This window comes from Asterias rubens, chromosome 9 (assembly GCF_902459465.1).
Source record: "Asterias rubens chromosome 9, eAstRub1.3, whole genome shotgun sequence".
Classification (NCBI taxonomy): domain Eukaryota; kingdom Metazoa; phylum Echinodermata; class Asteroidea; order Forcipulatida; family Asteriidae; genus Asterias; species Asterias rubens.
The window spans coordinates 13,256,735-13,277,443 of NC_047070.1; the positions used below are offsets into that span (position 1 = coordinate 13,256,735).

A 20,709-nucleotide genomic window follows, 5' to 3' on the forward strand; every position below is an offset into this window, starting at 1 on the left:
GGGAAAGTACTGAGTATACAGTGCTAACACACATCGGTGTATGGAAAAAAATCAAAATTAATACAAATAAACAAAATAATGGAAAGGACGATAGACATATTTCCAAGAATGCAAACGTTTTGTTTCCCAGCGGCATTGATGAGCTAGGTGTACAGACTATTACAAAAAAAATAAATAAAAGAAAACTCGGCAGTCTGGCTCCTTACCCCCGGCCTTCCGCGGATCAATGCCTTAGGGTTAATATCTCGCTAACCTCACGTCGTGCTATACGTGAAACAAGCTTCCATTGATGGACTCTCGTAAATATAAAGCATTTTTAACAATTTATCCATAATCTGAAAACATTTTCTTTGTCATATCTGAATAATATATATATTTAATTCAAAAAATTGAGTTTAATTTGCTACAGTTACTAATTTTTGCACGTCTGGAAGCAAAACTAACCTCTAAGATCATGTGATTTCCTATATGGAAATAAATTAACTGTTTGAAAACTGCAACTTGTTTTTTTCTACTCCCATCCAAGTTAATGTGACAAGTGAAAAAAATTAACAGTTGGGTTCCCATTTGGCTAATGAAAGTGAGTGACACTTATACCAACTAAATGAAGAAACCATTTTGAAATCACAAGGTGATTATAATTTCCACCAACTGTGATAATTGGACACATCGACAGTTTGTGTCTGGTAAGTAAGTAGTGTCTGGTCAGTTATTCATCTAACCATTGATCCAATGCCCCGTCGAACCATGAGCTATTCAGCTACATTAATGACCACGCTGTGGTCTAGGGCTTTCTCCAGTAATACATTGGTACAAATACCACCCAGAATATCAAGCTGAGAGATGATGACGTTGAGCTCTTTACTGGCCCACGTGACCATCTCTACAGCCATTAGAGAGTCAATACCGTAGTTGATCATTGGTTGTTGTAGGTCAATGCTTCCTGGCTCTACGCATAGGAGTTGACCCATCTTCTGTCTAACACGATCCTCTAGATCTTCCTGGCTGAGGTCACAGTCAGTCTGGGCGACCTGCTGACCCAAGGTAAGGTGACGGAACTTCAGGGAGTCGTTGTGGCAATGTCTTAAGGTAGCATCCCAGTCCTGTGGTTAATAATACCAGATAACAGGTTATAAACCAGAATAGTACAACAACATTCAGAACAACAACAACAACAACAACAACAACAACAACAACAACAGAGAGAAAACTTTAGAAGTAGCGGACTTCATAGTACGATTTGCTCCACTTTAGCAACTTCCGTATTCTTTATCTACCATTTATACTTTCTTGTTTCATATTATAGTCTTGAAATGTTCGCTTAATATACAGCCTGCCAAATGCTTTCAAAACTGAACTTTTTGACAAAACAACTTGCGATCACATGGAACTTGTACACAAAAACTTACAGCTATTTAATACATTAAATATTTTGCCAATGATTGTTTCTATATATGGGATTTGAGGCACTGCATTGTGAAATATTAATAAATATTTAGTTTGCGGTAACAACATGTATGTGTACTTGCCAGGTAGAGTTTGTTCTTTAGAGAACGAAATCTACCTGGTCATTACTCCTCTTTTTAGAGAACAAAATCTATCTGGCAAGTAGACACACACATTGGTGGTTACTGTAAAACAAACATAACTATGATTTCATTCTTACCTGGTTTGCAAGACAAAGCACAGCTGGTGAATCCTTTGCTTGAAGAAGCTGGCCAACAACTTGAAGCACCTCATCAATGTGTAGCGTCATGTTACCCTTCATCCCAAGTGTTTTGACAACATCGGAGTTGCTCTCCAGGTATCCGGCACCCCGAACTGCTCCCAGTTGAAGACTCATTGCAGGCAGACCCTTAGCCTTCCGCTCTTCGGCCAAATCGTCCAAGTAAACATTAGCAGCTGTGTAGCACGGTTGAGAAGGATGTCCCCATACAGCGATTACAGATGATGTCATGAGGAAGAAATCCAGTGGCAGATGGTCAGTCAAGTTGTGAAGGTGTCGGGCACTGGCCGCCTTAGCACCAAGGATGTTGTCCATCAGCTCAGGTGTAAGGTCAGATAAAGATTCTTCAGCGATGAAACCAGCGAGGTGGAAGATGCCCCTGACAACTGGAGCGTTGTGGACTTCATTGAGTTGCCTAAGGATGGTTTGAACACTACTAGCATCGGCCAAGTCCACGGCGAAATCATACACCTTAACCCCTCTTCTCTTCAGGAATGTGACGGTGCGTCGAGCAGAAGCATTATGACAACCACGACGTGATACCAGCGCCACATGACGAGCCCCTTTCTTACAAAGCCAACGGGCGAATGCCTGACCAAGTCCTCCATAACCACCAGTGACAATATATGTAGCATTTACCTTGAACAGTGTGCATGTTGGGACAACTTGGAGGGGCTTGTAGTCTTTTGGAATATCAAAAACCACCTTGCCGATATGACTTGCTTTGGCCATGATGCGGAACGTGTCAGCGAAGTCTGTAATTGAAGTAGTCTCAGTGTGGATTGGTTTGATAGCCCCTTTATCAAATAGACTCGCCACCTGTCGCATCAGCCTCTGAGCCTTGTTCTTCTGAAGCATTACTATTCGGTCTATTTGGCATGACAACACAGACTTGTTTTCTAGGAGCAGGGGCATCAGAAGAAGGTTCGTCTTCTGTAGGATATCTCTCTTTCCGATTTCGCAAAACCTTCCACCAAAGGAGAGGCACTCTATTCCCTTGAGAAGTAGTCTTCCGCTCAATGAGTTAAGAACCACGTCAACTCCGTTACCCTCTGTCCAGCTCATCACATCATCATAGAACCTTTCAGAACGAGAGTCTGTCACCATCTCGATGCCAAGTTCCTCTCGAAGGTAAGATCTCTTCTTCTTACTTCCAGCAGAGCAGATGATTTTTGCTCCAATCATTCGAGCCACTTGAATTGCTGCCAAACCAACCCCGCCACATGCAGAATGAATAAGAATCGTTTCATCCTTCTGAAGATTTGCTCTCTCGACCAGACTGTAATAAGCAGTTGAGAAAATCACACTTATGCCTGCACTTTCAACCCAGTTGAGGTTTGACGGCTTAGGGACCAGTAACTTTTCATCACTGATGGTGTGTGAGGCGAAGCAGTGCTTACCAAAGCCAACCACTTCATCTCCAATGTGCAGTGAGGTTACCCCAGCGCCTAGTTTCACGACCACGCCACTACATTCCAGACCAAAGTGGGCCCTCTCATCTTCTTCATCTAACCCTGATAGGAGTCCAAGAGCCATCATTACGTCTTTGAAGTTGAGAGCAGCAGCATTGACTTTAACTATGACTTTACCGGGAGGTGGTTCCATTTCACTCAGATAACTGAAGCCCATATCATCTATTGAAGCGTTCTTACTTGACATGTCAGCGTTTTGTATGAGTTGCCAGTACGTGTCATTATTCGTGTCATGGGCAGGAATTTCAGCTTTAACCAATCTCGGCAAGAGGACTTCTCCATGTCTGATGCTTATTTCCCGATCATTAACGTCACATCTTACAATCACCTTGACTAAGATGCTTAGGCTTTCTTTTGACTCGTCATCTAGATGAAAAGAAAACATGGGCACCTGGCTCTGGTTTGTGGCTGCCCTAATAATTCCAACAGCAACTGCACTTGACGTCTTGGTCCCGGTCGTAACAACGGAAACCTGGGAAAACCGACTTGAGTCTTCATTGACTTCTTGTAAGACGCGGGTGAGTTGTTTAGCTTTCCAGTCAGCCTGACCGAGAATGTAGACAAGGTGAGCACACTCTTTCTTGCCTTCGAGAGCATCATCAAGCTTTCTGTCAGAAGATGCGAAGGTGGTGTTTTGAGGCAGGGAGTCTTTAAGTGCCCTCAAGACATTTCCTTTACCTGGGAATGCGGAGTCGGAGAGAACTAGCCAGTCAGATTCTGGTTCTTCTGGGCAACACTCTTCAATTGACTTCTTGCCGATCATGATGCTATGGAAAAACTCGTTTGGAGAGGATACAGCAAAAACGTCTGTAAAACCACCATTCTTCATCAGGTCAACCCAACCTTGTTGATCCAACCAGCAAACATCGGTGCGGAAATCTTGGAAAGCCCAGCACAGCTCCAGTGCTCCAAAAAGGAGCTCAGATATAAACTTGGTGTTCGTTGCTTCATACATAACCAACCAACCCTCAGGACATAGAAGGTTCCTCATATGGTGGAGTCCGTTGTTCAAGTCAACAGCAGAATGAAGGGTGTCCATGCAGACCACAATATCAACGGAGCCTGGAACGAACCCCTGTGGTTCAACGTCAGTCTCAATGTCAAGCTGCTGATATTTTACGAATGGGTACTCCTGAAGTCTCCCTTGTGCGTGAGCAAAGAAGGAGGCACTCAGGTCGGTGAAGATGTACTCCAATTTGTTTTCCATTCCTAGTTGTTTTAGGGGCTCTAGAATGTAGCTGGCTAGGCCACCCATTCTTCCTCCAACCTCCACAACTCTCACAACTCCTTTGCTCTTTGCAGCTTCTTTAACTGCATTCTCAATCATCTTGGCTCCTGCTTTGTAGTACAGTCTGGTTGTCAGGGAGTCTATGAAGTAATGCGCAATGTTCTCAGCGGCAAAAAGAATTGAGACTGCAGTTGATGGATCACGGAGGGTGGTCGGGAGATTGTCACCTAGACTTGTCATCATGGTCAACTCTTGTTTGAGCTCTGGGATGCGCTGCATGATGTCTTTGATGACAATGGGGATCTGTTCAAACGGTATGTCATCTACTGTATCGTCTGCTGCAATTTCCTCAAGTCTCTTAATGTATCGTGGGTTACACTTGCCACGTTCCTCTGCGGGAACCTCGCCGAAAGCGTGCCGAATGTATGAGACGCAGATTGCCTGCAGCACATGAACTACATCAACAGCTTTTGAAATTGGATCTATCTCTTCCGGGTAGTTCTCCTGAAGATAGTATGGCTCGAAGACATCATAAGCAGCAGATGTTGGTGGAAGAGCAGCCTTTTGGGGCTGTAACTTGGTGAGGTAGAGGCAAGATGACAAGGGTACATCCGAGGTAGTACCAACCACGTTCTGGCATTTGCAGCCAACCACCTCCATCAGCACCTTCCCGCTGTTTGTGGCCATTGTGATGTCTCCTGTGAGTGACAATGAATCACACTCAGTGACTTTCACATGAGCAACAAACGACTCCGATGCTGGCAGTGACGGAACGTGCATCTTCAGGGATTTGATGGCTACGGGTAGATATAGTGTGGACGTGTCTCCAATGGCAGAGATGAGCAGCTGAAAACATCCATCAAGGTGGGTGATCTGAAGTCGCAGTTTGTTAACTGGAGCTGGGCAAAGGTACCCAAGCGCTTCACCGTCCCCAAGAGCTATTTTCTCGATAACCTGGAACGCTGGACCATACTGTAGGCCAAGAGCAGCAAGCTTGCTGTAGAACACATCCCCAGGTGTGTTACTAGTGCATCGTGAAAGGATGCTTTTCATTGGGATGTGGTCGTTTAGGATCGTAGCATTCGCTGTGATATCGGCCTCGCTGTACATTGTGCCATCTGCTACAATCTGGACCTTTGAACCTTCCATGTTACAACCAAGCTGAAGATTGCCAAATTTACTACCACCAGTAGCCGTTTTCTCGGGCCACATCAGTAGTTTGCAAAACGACACATTTGACAAGCACGGCAACTCATTCTCTGGGAAGGAAGCCTCGATGGCGTATTCTACATAGCCCGCTCCAGGAAACACTAGTCGGTCTTGCACGATATGATCGGCCAGGAAGGGGAATACCAACAGTGACATGTTTCCATTTTGCCCTTTAAAGGTACGATCGTCAAGTCCAAGACGTTTCATGCGCATTGGCTCCGACTCTATCCAAAATGACTGATGCTGCCACGGGTAGGTGGGAATCGATACCCATTCTGCGCAGTCTCCAGTAACATTCTTCCAGTTAACATTGAGGCCAGCAATGTAAAGCTCACCCAAAGCCTTGAGGACCATGTAGCGATCATCTTGTCGACGCTGACCCGAAGAGATAGAGGTTATGTTGGATTTGATGTTGCCTTGCTTTGCTATCTGATTGACAGATGAGATGAGTGTTGCTGAGGAACCACATTCCAGAAAAAGATCTGCCTCGGTATCTTCCAAAATAGCCTCAACTGCTGGCTGGAACTGCACCGTGTTTCTGATGTTGTCCCACCAGTAATCTGTACCAAAATCTCCTTTATACAGCTCCCCTGTTACGGTGGAATACATGGGTAGGGTACGGCATCCTGCCTCCGTCTCCACAGCTCCTTTCATGGCAGCTCGGAAAGACTTCTCCATTGGATCCATTTCTGGTGTGTGGAAAGCACATTGGACCCGCAATTGCTTGGCCACTGTAGGATTGTTTTTTGCATACTCAGTGATAAGCTCAGTGTCTCCTGCGATGGTGATACCAGATGGAGAATTTAGTGCTGCTATGTAAAGCTTGTCAGATTTAGAGCAGATCTCTTGTGCGTCTTTCAGAGACAGACGCAGAGCTGCCATGCTTCCAGCCCCCTTGACTTTAGCCTGTTGTGTACTTCGATGGTAGATCACTCTAACTGCTTCGTCAATTGTCAAACCACCACATGCGTATGCAGCGGCAACTTCACCCAGGCTGTGACCAACCACCACATCTGGAATGATCCCCCAAAACTGCCAAAGATGGAACAAACCAATCTGGAAGAAGAGGATAGCTGGCTGTGATATCTCCATATCGTCGATAAGCTGATCTGCGTCTATCTTTTCACCTGTTTTAGTCATGCCATTGAGTCTATTGAAGAACAGCTTGTCATGAAGCAGGGACCAACCGCTCAGCTTTTGGAAGATCTCATCACATTTTTGTACAATTTCACGGAACACTTTCTCTGTTCTGTAAAGCTGCCGTCCCATGTTGCCCCATTGTTGTCCTTGACCAGGAAAAATCATGCAGATCTGTCTCTTCTTGCCGTAGGCACTTCCAGATGACATACCTTCTCCACTCCCGGTTTTCACGAAGCTGGCGAGTTGTTTCTGAAACTGTTCTCCGGATTTAGTGATGACTGCTAGGCGGCATTCATGATGCTTTCGTCGAGTTGAGAGCCATGAGACAACTTTGAGTGCGTCTTTATCATCAGTGAAATTCTTCCATTGTTCTGCAACACCATTTAGAGCATCTGTTGACTTGGCTGATAAAGGAATCAAGATGCTGTTGCCTTGATCACTGCCGCCAAACTGCCACTGAGCACGGAAGGATTTTGAGTCACTTTCTGGATCTGGGGAATCTCGAGCCGGGGGCTCTTGGAAGATCATGTGAGCAACAGCACCAGCAAAACCGAAGCTGTTAAGACCGATGATAGTTTGCTGACCATCAGGTAGAGGCTCGAGCTTGGTCTGGACCTGCAGCTTCCATTCTTCCGTGTCTATATGAGGGTTGACGTCAGTATAGTTGATAGTTGGACAAAGCATCTTTTTCTCCAACATCAAAGCTACTTTGATGGCTGCCGTTATTCCAGCAGCACACTCGTTGTGGCCAAAGTTGCTCTTGACGGAGCCTATCCTAAGAGGTGTTTCACGGTGCGGAGCGAAGGTCTTGCCGATAGCTTCAGCCTCAATCGGGTCCCCAACCGGTGTTCCAGTCCCGTGGGCCTCGATGCAGTGTACACTTGAGAGAGGGACATCAAAGCGCTCGTACGCTTGCTTCATGACCGTCATCTGAGCTGGCACGGATGGCATGGTGAGGCTGTTCGAGAATCCATTGGCAGCAATAGCACTACCTCGAATCGATGCGTAGATGTGATCACCGTCATATATTGCTTGTTGAAGAGGCTTCAGGATCAGAGCCCCGAAACCTTCACTTCGTACGTAGCCTTTTGCTGAACTGGAGAAGGGACAGCATTGCCCTTCGGGGGAGAGGACTCCAAGAGCGCTGAAGCCAACCGTAACATCAGGCATGAGGAGATTGTTACAACCACCCAGAACTGCAACGTTACATTCGTTGTTCCAGATGCCGGTACAAGCGAAATGCATTGCTGTCATAGAAGAGGCACATGCCGTATCTACAGCAATACTTGGACCTTTCAAATCAAAGGCATAGGACACTCTGTTTGCTGCCACGCTATGTGCAGAACCTGTCACTGTGTAAGCATCAATAAGAGAAGTCTCTCCAAGCGACTGGATCGGGTAGTCCATCATACCTATCCCAAGGTAAACCCCCGCGGACTCACCGACTGTGTCTGGTACGATGCCAGCATCCTCAAAGGCTTCATTGACTACTTCCAGTATATGACGTTGCTGTGGGTCCATGGACATCGCTTCTCTTGGAGAGATTTTGAAGAAGGTGTTGTCGAACTTGTCTATGCCATCAATGAACCCACATCGCCTGGTGACCATCTTCCCTTGCTTGGTTTGGTCTGGGTGGTAGAAATTGTCGAGTGACCATCGGTCTGGTGGGACCTCAGTAATGGTGTTTCTACCATCATGGATGACCTTCCAGAACTCATCCGGACTTTTGACACCACCCGGCATGCGACATCCTGTTAAACAAATAAAAAACATGGAGTTGTAAGAATGTTTGCCTTTACAAAAACTTTCAATAATCGCATTTTTTTCGATTGATCTTCTCAGCATCTTGCTCGTCCCCTAAGTGCACAAACTATTCCCAATTGTTCATGCTAGTTGTGGGTGTACCCCACTACTAGGAGAAAACAGAGCGTCTGCCTTATTAATATTGTGTAGCACATCAAACGTTGTGCCCAGTTGTAACCTGGGGGTTGTTTACTTCCAACTTGAGGTATCTTGATGACATTGGCTCTGACACAAATGGTTCTCATTTTTTAAAGATGGATGCTTGGGTTGGACGTTTGGAAAATTACACCGGTGTAGGGAGAAACTGGACGGGCCTTGGGAATCCCCATATCAACTTGAACAGAGGATAAAAGTACAAAAGAGTCAATGAATAATTTCCCCTTTACTACAAAACAAAAACTGTTAGACTTCAAAGTATGTTTCGTGTATTATTGAATATCTTGCATTGAGCCCTCTATGCCGGGAATGTATTGGTACACCCATTGGTGAAACTACCACAGCGCCCTCTAACGTTGTCAATCACCATTTATCGAATTGTGTGGGTTTTTCTTTCAAGTAATCCACGAAGGACACTAGCACTTACCTATTCCAACAATTGCGATTGGGCGGTACTTGTTCTCCATGTTTGCTCTTATAATGTGGATGTGAATCTGGAACCTCTGTCACACAGCAACAAGATTTGAAAGGGGTTCCAATTTATCCTGAATTGGGGAGAGAAAACAACAACAAATTGTTGATTAAAAGCATGCTTTTCTAAATTTATTGAACTTCGTTTATGTCTCACATAGTGACTACATAGTTTATAGAATAACTGGAGCGAGTTGTCCACATTGAGCGAGTTGTATCGTACCAGTCTTCCCGCAAGTTTATTTTTGATCAGGTAAGAACATACAAATGTTAAAACCCCTTTTGTTCCCGTTCACGATGAAATCAAAGGGTTCGCATCCTACTTCACTTTTTAGTAGACACAGATAGCATTTGGCACTGACACATGCCGACGTCAATATTCATTCCAAATTACAGGACTTGTGACCCAAATCGTAATTAGCATCAATATTTCCGTCATAATGTATAACTTTGTATCTCAATTCGTTAATATTGACGTAAACCCAACAAGGCAAGAAATTTGTGTTTCTCAGCAACTTGGTCAACAACAAAATTAGTAAAATGCTAAATATTCACAAACAATTGAAGTATCTGCTTTTGACATTAAACCAATTTGTGGAGTTGTTTACAGTTAGTTTTCTTGTTTTCCTTTTCAAACTATGATAGGTTAGAAAATTATGTTTTGAGCTATGCCCATCTAAAATTAATTAGCTTGGCTCTATCTTGCAAAAAGTACACGCTTCTAAGCAAAATAAGGCAATTTTTCGAGTATTGTAGGGTAGGCTTACCCGAAGTGCCCTAGGCATAAACAAAACAATGGATTTTTTTTCTACAATCACTCAAAGCAACGACCTTCAAATCTTTGATACAGAAAACAGCACCATCCTGTTAATTTGTAAGAAAATGGTTTAATTCAAAGATCTCCGTTTTTTTGTAGGTAGGCCAACTTAAAAAACACATTCGTTTATGTGTTGGGGTTGAGGTGGAGGGGGAAGTACTAGGTATACAGTGCTTAATAAACATTGGTGTGGGGGATAAAAAGCAAGTCCCTTTCTTAAATTACTATCTATTAAATCGTTGCAGTACCCGTAGCTAAGGATTCGAACTTCTTGAGTGGGTTCGAATCCAACCCGAGTAATTTTCCTGTTAATTATGTAGGGATCTGCCAAGTGCGCCCTCATTGGTTGACTTGAATAAAGTTTACTTTTGGGGATGTCACATGACTGACATTCACTCTCTTTTTCTATAGCTTCGACTTGGAAGAGCAACTAATTTATTTGGTCTGTGATTCTCTCTATTTTTATAGGGAGCATGGCTCTGGCCATGCTCCAAAAACCTATTTATATGGGATCAATAGAGTTGTAGAGATATTTGTGAGTATTATTTTGTGTTTTTACCCTCATTAATGCCCAAATTATTGTGAATTTGTAGCTCTCTATTTGGATCGTTTTATTTGTAAAACCATGTGTAGTGTGTATGCCAGGCAGCACTGTCACACACGTGCGTCCGTTAGCCTCTGTGTGTGCTGACCTTTTTGTGAACTTTCACTGTGCACTGTGTAATATTATGTAATGTATATACTGTAGTGTTATAACTTTTTGTGTTGTTTGCTATGGGTTACCATTAAAACCTGTACAGGAGAAGTTTATTTGATATATTTTACTTAACTGTCATTGTTCATTTATTGTTAATATTGATTGTATTTTGGCGAATGCTCGTCCTTTATTAATTAGAGGACCGGCTCTCCTTACCGTGTCTCTACAAAATGGCGTCGTAGACAGGATTGAGTGCTCGCCATTTTACTATTTTCATTGTTAGATTCGTCAATAGATTTTTGCAATTTTTCTTTTGCCTTGATAATGATATTTTCGCCGTTTTGTCTTGTGGATTTGTCTACGCCTTTTCATCATGGAGTAGAACATTTCGCTATTTTGACTTTTCGCTATTCACTGTCAGATTTTAACCGGATGTAACCCAGGACTTTAGATTTGTCTCCGACGGAGAACTGATTTATGTAATCGTTTTGCGTTTTTGTTGCGATCTATGGATGTGATGGTCACCATCTAACTTTGTTTTCCTGCATGGACTGAGGACTTCTTCAACGGATATCTATTTTGGTTTACATTTTATGTTGTGCAACTTTCATTGTATAAATTCTATTTTTAGAATTGTATGTTATATTTGACAATTTATATGAAAGCTTTGTGTAAATCTGTTGTGGTTTGAAGGCAGTTGTGTCTTTTGTGGATCTTATCCCAGATTCATATTTGAGAAACATATAATTTAAGAGCCAGTTGTAGGCCTGTGCTTTGGATCAGTGTTTTGAAGTCAAATCGTTTCATTGTTGCACACATATTATTGTATTTGTAACTGAGTTTTTAGCTAGCTGCATCCTTCTATTTTGCATCTGTGCGAATGGTGTATTTGACTTCTTGTGTATTACAATTATCTTGGCATTGTATTAATTTTAAGTCTTTTTAAGACTATTGTAAGTTGGAAAGTTTTGAGTAGCAATTGTACGTTTTGTCTACACTGTGGTTAGACTATTTTGGACTTGTGTTTATATTGTCTGTTAATGTGCAGACTGGTTTTGTAGGTCATTGATTTAGGCCTCATTTGAATTTTGTCAAGTCGTATTTTTTAAAGTGCATTGCTAGTATTATTCCAACCATGTCTTTGCCAGAAGCTATATTTAAGTCGAATAGTGAGATAGCTAGAAACTTAACCAGTGCCTTAAAAGATTGTGTATTGGATGAAGATGAAGATGATTATTATGTCAGTCATATTTTATGTAAACGTGCTGAGGATAGCATTCAAGCCATACTAGATAATACATCTGCCATTTTAAAGCTTGTCAAAAAGCCTGTTTTAGACAGTGATAAGTTACAGTCACCTGACCCTGTTACTTTTTCCCATTCAGTTAAGGTGGTTGATACTATTTTTGTGGAGGCTGAGCCACTAGTTTGTGAGCCAATTGTTATTGGAACTGCTATTTTTTGTAATCAAGAGTTGGCAGGAGGAGTTTTTGTTTCTCCTTCAGTGTATGTTTTAAATGATAGCCACTGTGCAGTTTCCCAGGGCCTCAGTATTGTAAGTAGCCACTCATTTTGTTTGCCAGATGGCAAAGCCAATGAAAAAGTAGGGAAGTCTCCCTTGTATTCAGGGATTGTAATTTATTTTCATGTACTTGTGTTGGCAGTAGTAACGGTGACCATCGGTAGGCCCACAGTGTTTTTCATGTTGGGTCAGTGGCCAAATGCTATAACTTAAGTTTTTCTATAGAATTATGATGAGATAACATGCACACTTTGCTGTATTAACTTTTGTGTAAATAGCAGAGGATCGCCTGTACACTATAGGAGACAGGTTAGGATGTACACCTCTATGAGTTGTTTAGGCTTATTGTAATTTGTGTTTAAAGGTGAAACTTTTCAACCATTTATATCTACAATGTGTTGGCTATTACCTGCACATTGAGGGTAGCTTGTATCACAACACCACCTGTGTTGTGATACCTGACACGGGTCGCAAGATCCACCTCATAGGCATACCTTTTAGAATAGTCCGACCATTTTTGCTAGGTTCATATTGTAATCTAAGAGTGTTCTTGGAGAATTTTAAGTGCTATTTCTGTTATGTTTAAATCACTTTATATATTGGTTTGGAGTCGTTTTGTGTACACATCGATTTGAATTTATGGTTATTTTACCCAAAGTACGGGTTGTGTTCAGGCAAGTTATCAAATCGTACATGTATTTTCATTGACTTCCAATTCCTCTTTTTTTTGTGACCCTAAGTACTTTTAGTGATGGGCTTTGCTCCTTAAATACTGTTTGTAAGGCATATTATTTGATTAGTCAGCATTTTATTCCTGTAAAAGGATGATTTCGAAGTTGGTAGTAAATCCAGTTCTGTGTTCTCAGTGTGTGAGACAGTTTTGCTTGACATTTTTGGGCCTTACAGTTTAGTGAGTAAATTAATGTGATTGATTGATTGATATTAACTGCTATGTAAGCCATTTCATTCTCCAGTTCCTCTTATTTGTGACTTGACTTTGTATAAAGGTCACTGTGCTTGGATTGTTTTTTTGAGCTAAAAATAGTTCTTGTATTTACATGTTTGTGATGTACTTTTCATGGTATAGTGAATTTGATTTTGCCATGTAGTTATATTTTAAGGGACAAGATGTTCCCATGATTATTTATTTTCTCTACTGACTTTTTGAGGATTATGGTTTTGATTTTAAGGCAGATACTTTGAAATATTGTCTCATGGAGTAATTTGTGGCATATACTTTTTACTTTCCACAATTTTAGTGCATTTCCAGATGTGTACCCTAAGAATTTGTCGTGATCAATGGGAATTTAATTTTCCTACTTTTGGTGTAGTTGCTAAGTGGAATAATATTTGTTGTGTCAGCAATTTTGTAGTTTGGTGTATTCCAACTTTTTGTACTCACTGGTCGATAGGATATTTTTGTATTACCCTTTTGAGTGAGATTTGTTTAACTGACTGTCTTCCACCATGCATTTAGCATTTACGGACATTTATGGGACCATTTTCAGGAAAGTATTGTTTTTGTGCTAAATTGCCTACTCACTTGTTGTTGCTGCCTACTCACTTGTTGTTGCCAGAAGACAGTTTTGCCTGCCTTTTTAAATCCAATTGTTCATGTTTAGAGTATAATTGCCTATATAAAGTAAGGTTTGATTAATGTTAATATACTCCATGATCTTTCGTGCAGTCCTATGTGCTTGTAAAAAGGGTTGTGTAGAGTTTTGTCTTGAATCACCATCTGGTTTATGTTGTCTTATCTTAGTGTGTGGAGAAAGTTACCATGGTGTGTTATGTCTGTTCCACTCTGGTTGACCTCAATGTATTACATTTGCATCAACTTTGTTATTTGAGATTGGGTTAAGATTGTATGGCTTGTGTCAGTTACTATTAGACAACCTGGTCTTAGTGAACTTTCAGTGGATATTTTGGCTATAATATATTTTTCTGACGTATAAAGGATTTAGAATCCATCTTTTCATGATGGATCTTGTGTATCATTTGTTTTCAGATGATTATGGGTTATCTGTATAAATTGTCTTTTCCTAAATAATTTTAGGTCACACTTGTGTTTGTTTTGTTTAAACCACTCGGGTCGCGTGGTTATAAAGTAGGGAACCTGTAGGGATCCGCCAAGTGCGCCCTCATTGGTTGACTTGAATAAAGTTTACTTTTGGGGATGTCACATGACATTCACTCTCTTTTTCTATAGCTTCGACTTGGAAGAGCAACTAATTTATTTGGTCTGTGATTCTCTCTATTTTTATAGGGAGCATGGCTCTGGCCATGCTCCAAAAACCTATTTATATGGGATCAATAGAGTTGTAGAGATATTTGTGAGTATTATTTTGTGTTTTTACCCTCATTAATGCCCAAATTATTGTGAATTTGTAGCTCTCTATTTGGATCGTTTTATTTGGAAAACCATGTGTAGTGTGTATGCCAGGCAGCACTGTCACACACGTGCGCGTCCGTTAGCCTCTGTGTGTGCTGACCTTTTTGTGAACTTTCACTGTGCACTGTGTAATGTTATGTAATGTATATACTGTAGTGTTATAACTTTTTGTGTTGTTTGCTATGGGTTACCATTAAAACCTGTACAGGAGAAGTTTATTTGATATATTTTACTTAACTGTCATTGTTCATTTATTGTTAATATTGATTGTATTTTGGCGAATGCTCGTCCTTTATTAATTAGAGGACCGGCTCTCCTTACCGTGTCTCTACAATTAGTTCACAGAACTCGGAAAGTACTGAGCACAGTGCATAATATACACATCGGTTTAAAGGTTAAAACCAAATCGTATTTTTTATCCCATCCGAATAATTTGCTTGTGATTTTGTTTACCGAACTATAAGGAAAGTACTGAGTATGTGCTAAAATACACATAATTATGTGTAGAAGTAAAATTATGTTATTACATTTTCTTTTCTTTTGATCCCCGATCCAAAACTTCAAATCTGTTCAAAGAGTCTTTCTAAACTAAGTTGAAAGAATGTTCGTATGTCAGAGTAGAGCAGCACCTTGGGTCGTATGAATAAAAAGTTATAAATACTGACAAGTACTATAGCAACAAGTAAAAGCATCAATTTCAAAGTAGAAGCGTTCAGTAAAAGCATTCTGTACGAAGAAATTTATTATTTTACTGCAAAGTATTCACTTAATGCTTTGGAGTATACTTTTTATATCAAGCTGTCTGTTATGGCTGAATGGCTCTTCACAAAAGGTTCCCTTTGTATGAAACCCCTATTCACGTCTACGCACGCACACACACAACCCAACCACCAATTTTTAATTACCAGAAACAAAGTCAGCCATGAGATTTTGATTCTGACAACAGTTTGATGAAAGTGACTCATCTGGACCCCCCCCCCCCCCGAATCAAAGCGAAACGTTTTTGTTAAACTGCTGAAACGTCATACGGACGAAGAACGAGTCACTACTCTGGGTCAGGTTTGGCTAGAACAGGATGTCAGATGATCAGTTTTTGGCCTGGTCTGGCCAAACCAGGTAATCCAACTGTTAGATCTGGCCACACCTGGTCAGATTTTTAAATTAGGGCCAGGTTTGACCGGGCAGAGGAATCTTGAGGTTAGATCTGTGCCAGGGCTGGCAACACAATCTGAGAGAATAACATATCTGGGCCAGATATCTGACACATTGTGGCCAAACCTGGCACAGGTCTGACATCAAGATTTACTGGACTGGCCTACCTCGGCCCAGATGTGATATCATCTGACCCGGTGTGGCCAGACCTGGCACAGATCTAACAAGATCTGACCTGGCTTGGCTTAACCAGACCCAGATCTAATTCTGAACCGTTGTAGTCTGGTAAGGCCCGAATATCTCATTAACTGGTCCAGACCAAGCCAGGGCCTGTCACTTCTGGGCAAGATCTGGAGCCAGTTTGTCATAGTTAGCTGTGATGGATATGTTTTTATTTAACTTGCCCGTACACCTATACCTGTACATGTATGCGTCTCCACAGACCAAGATTGGATCTGGAAATTCAAGATGGCTCTTTAAACCAAACGATCCATCTAGATCTAATTGGGTTCATTAACCCTGGAAACATGGGTATAGACACCAACACCAAGTTTCTGTAAGGCTCATAGACCGTGATACAGGCAAAAATGCATTTGATAGGCGGCAATTTTGAAATTCAAAATGGCGGCCTTAACTAAATGATTCAATATTTGTTTAATTTGATCTTATATATATATTTATTATATTAATGCTAGCTTGTATAGCTTGATAGTCATTGCGAATGTTACTTTACTCACCCCAAAACAGGATTTTACAACAACATTGCCAAAGTTATTGAAACAAATACATACAAAGGCGGCCATTTTGAAACCCAAGATGGCCGTCATCTGAAACAATTCAGACCTTTTATTGCTTTATATGTAATTCTAGCCACAAACATCACGACTTTATGACATTCACAGCCAAAGTTGAAGGAAAAATAGAACTTAAATGGTGGTCATTTTGAAATCGAAGATGGCCGCCATCTGCCAGATTTTCAATTTTGCCAACATGTATTTTCTTGTTTTTTAGGACCTAAAGAAGGTATCTAGCTAGGTGGCATCTTATAATCATTTATTTTATACGGATCACCATAAGCTCCTGGACTAAGTTGAAAATTCAAGGTTTGAATTTTGTTCTCCAAAACTTTGCGAAGAGTTTGCCGGCGTGGGTTGTGTGTACGCGCGCGCGCTTAAACATAGAAGTAGATTACGCGATGTTACTTATAGCTATGAATTGCGTTCCACGTGATAATCTTGCGCGCCTGACACGCGGAAGCCAGCCGGTTATAAACACTGGTCATTATCAACCGTTTAAACACCCCCACGTGACGCGCTCTCCACCAATAGGAGTAGACAAAACTGTCTGGGTATTCATGAATAATAATTATGCTCAACATTCTATTGAAATGCATTTACTTGTTTTCTGAGAAAAAAAAAAGCTTTATTATTTCTCCAATAGCTTCCTTTTTTGACAAACCTATAAAACGTTTTTTTTATCATCTTGCATTTTGTAGTATTTACTCCGTTTTATTAATACGAAAGTAAGTAAGTGTTAACAAGAAAATAATTTTACTTTTCATGTAAAAGTAGATGCTTTTAGGCTGCATTCAAAAACTAATTTCCGGAAAAGTCTGTTACTTACTTTATTCATACGGATGGAAGTAACCACTTATAAAGGTACAAGTATAAGAACAAAAGCAAGCCATGGTTTTATGTGGTTGATTTTATACTGATTGCCCAAGAGTTAAGAAACACATAATGTTTAACCTTCAGGAAAAGCAATGTAGCTTTCTAGGCAAAACCACTAATTGTTGTATTATTCGCTCAAATACAAAGTGGATTTTCAAAATCCTTTCAGATGTTTAAACCAAACGTGTAAACTGACTACCAACGTCATTTGTGTTTGTGCTAATTTTGTTTGAGGCCTTAGCTTGTGTGAAATTTCAAAGCGAATACCTTTTGAAAAGCCCAATAAGTGTATTGTATTGTATTATAATATATAATACAATATAATAATAAGAAGAAGAAGAATAAGAAAAAAAAGGTAAAAAATATATATATAGGGAAGGGGTTAGATCTAATATAGGCAAATTTCAGCATCGGCAAAAACACCGGTCGATTTCATTACCATAGAAACAGCTGCATGGAAAATATAGATAGCTGCACTGAATAAATGCATGCACTCGCCCAAACAAATAAATGCAAAATCGAAATTGTTACAAAAAATAGTCTGGGCCTCCTCATGCGGCCTGTATGAAACGGGGCCTGTCGTTTCGTAAAGTTCATTAAAACAAAAATAACTGCTCTTGAAAATATAATTAGTTGCATTGAAAATATAAATATTTGTTTACACTTGATGAAATTGAGCGGTTGGCCAGCTGTTGCTGCCGACTTCCACGAAAGTAATAAGTCAAGCGGTCTTATGAAATGATCTTATTACGACAATCTTTACAGACACTGGACACTATTGGTAATTGTCAAAGACCAGTCATGTCACTTGCTGTATCTTAACATATGCATAAAATAACAAACCTGTGAAAATTTGAGCTCAATTGGTCGTCGAAGTTGCGAGATAATAACAAAAGAAAAAACACCATTGCCAAACGAAGTTGTGTGCTTCCAAAATGATTGATTTCGAGACCTCAAATTCTAAATCTGAGGTCTCGAAATCAAACTGGTGGAAAATTACTTTTTCTCGAAAACTACTCTATTTCAGAGGGACCCGTTTATCACAATGTTTATACATTGTTTCTACCAACCCCTCTCCATTACTCGTTACCAAGTAAAGGTTTTATGCTAATAATTATTTTGAGTAATTACCAGTAGTGTCCACTGCCTTTAACCAGTGATCTTGATATTTAAATCCAAACTTACCTTTGTAATTGTAGCCGAGACTGTTGCCAGTGAGCCAGTGAAAAGCGTCTATCTGTACGGTTCCTCTTCCTGAATGTTGGAGGAAGAACTTTTGCAGAAGTAAAAACGTCAGATAAGAATGATGTTGTGCGGCGGAGCGCGTCTTTATATAACCTTCTACCATCCGCGGACGACGGATACAGGAGTTGAAGTATAGCTACGCCAGGTCCGGTTATGCAAATTATAATCGAATGGACTTTAGCCCGGTTCATACTTCCTGCGAATGCGAATGCGAAGCGAATTTGACGTGAATTTGACTTCACACCCTCCTTTCGCAGAAATTATTCGCAAGGGAGTAGAGCAGAGTTCAACTGCTGCGAATTGTTCGTTGCGAATTTGTGACGTCAAGATTCGCTTCGCATTCGCATTCGCAGGAAGTATGAACCGGGCTTCATACGTGCATTTGTAAATTTGGTTGTAGTTTGCATAAACGGACCTGACCAGAATAATGTAAGCAACCACAAACACACCAAGGTTTTCTGCGCGGGCAGCATATCTATTGTTGTGTAGCTACACCTTTCCATGGATCCCGGATAGCTTGGTTTATTGTCAAGCATTTGTTCGTTCAGTTTTGATTTTTGGGTCGTTTGTAGGGGGGGGGGGGTGTTTGTTTGTTTGTTTGTTGGCTGGTTTGTTTGTTTGTTGTTTGTTATCGAATCTATAGCCTAATGTTAAAACTCACCTATTTCAGTATAGTAGCCTACAAGAGATTGGTCGAGAGGGCATCACGTGGAGGTGATATAACACCAGTAAAAAGTGTTTAAACATGGGCGTGACACGCGAGCTTGCACCTGTGCTTGTAAGACAGTTTCTTCATTACTAATAATAATAATAATAACAACCCATTTTTAAATAGCGCTTTTCACACCCGGAGGGCGTCCCAAAGCGCTTCACATTATTACCCCTGGTCACTGGGCCTTAAATCACTCCTTAAACCCATCTCAGCTCCCTGGTGGGGAGTATACAGCCTTGTGCAACATTAATATGCGCTACTCGGCTAAATCAATCACAAGAACCATCTCTGCCCTCACAGGTACCCATTTACCCCTGGGTGGAGAGAAGCAATTATAGTTAAGTGTCTTGCTCAGGGACACAAGTGTCACGACCGGGATTCGAACCCACACTCTGCTGAACAGAAACACCAGAGCTTGAGTTCGGTGTTCTTATCCACTCGGCCACGACACCCTACATTACTATTGGCCGAGAGCAACGGCTGGAACAGTGTGCCACATCACGCGATACGCTCGACGCGCACAGCATTCCCTTATAAGGAGTTGTTTACCCGAGGGCCTTACCATTTCATAGCTGGAGGGGTGTTGCGTTGAAAGAAATCATTGAACAATAATGTTTGCATTTTTTCTTTACTTTTGGACCAAAAAGTGTTAATGTTTTTTGACCGAAAAGGTATTTCTGAATGGGAATCAAAGTGTGTTGAATCAGTTTTGGCAAAGGTAACATAAAAGTAGTTGTTTAGATGTACAACATTGTTGCGACTAGACTTTGTGTAACAGATTCTTCTCAGTAGCATTGTTCGCCCTGAAAAGAGCCGGTTCGTTCTCCCAGAGCTTTTTTTGACCAGCAGTTTTAAAAGGCTTCCAGGTTAACGAAACCTTTTTTTCAACAATAGGCCAAAAAGACACATCGGTGTAATGGGTAAAACCAAAATCAATCATTCTTTATCCTCGCAGCCGATGTCACGAAACGCTATAGGAGTAGTCCTATCTCGAGTTAGGACGAGTAACTCGTCCTAACTCGTCCTACTTAGGATTGGTTCAATGCGTCCTAATGTCTTTGGATACGGAACTGAACTGATTGAGTGATTTAATTTGTTAAGCTTCTTGATTTCCTACCCAATAGACCGATTGCGCTACCAATGTTTACATGTGATCACGTGACCTATAGAGGGTAATAGAAAAACTCAGCTACACAGTAAAGACATGGGAAGACTCGTACCGATGGACCATATTTGGCTGTGTTTTCAATAAATAACACTTTTAACTAAAAACGGAGCCCTTTTTACAAAGTTGAAT

At 41.0% G+C, this 20,709-nt stretch overlaps 1 protein-coding gene across 1 annotated transcript; it reads right to left on the reverse strand.

The window, feature by feature from the left end:
- Positions 1 to 6: 6 nt before the first annotated feature.
- Positions 7 to 18,923, reverse strand: LOC117294437 (mycocerosic acid synthase-like). Its single transcript, XM_033776833.1, has 4 exons — positions 18,641 to 18,923; positions 9,162 to 9,279; positions 1,667 to 8,526; positions 7 to 1,103 (listed from the first exon to the last, which is right to left on the reverse strand). Exons 2-4 carry the CDS (start codon positions 9,199 to 9,201, stop codon positions 753 to 755), a joined length of 7,251 nt encoding a protein of 2,416 aa, XP_033632724.1. The 5' UTR covers positions 9,202 to 9,279; positions 18,641 to 18,923; the 3' UTR covers positions 7 to 752.
- Positions 18,924 to 20,709: the final 1,786 nt, after the last annotated feature.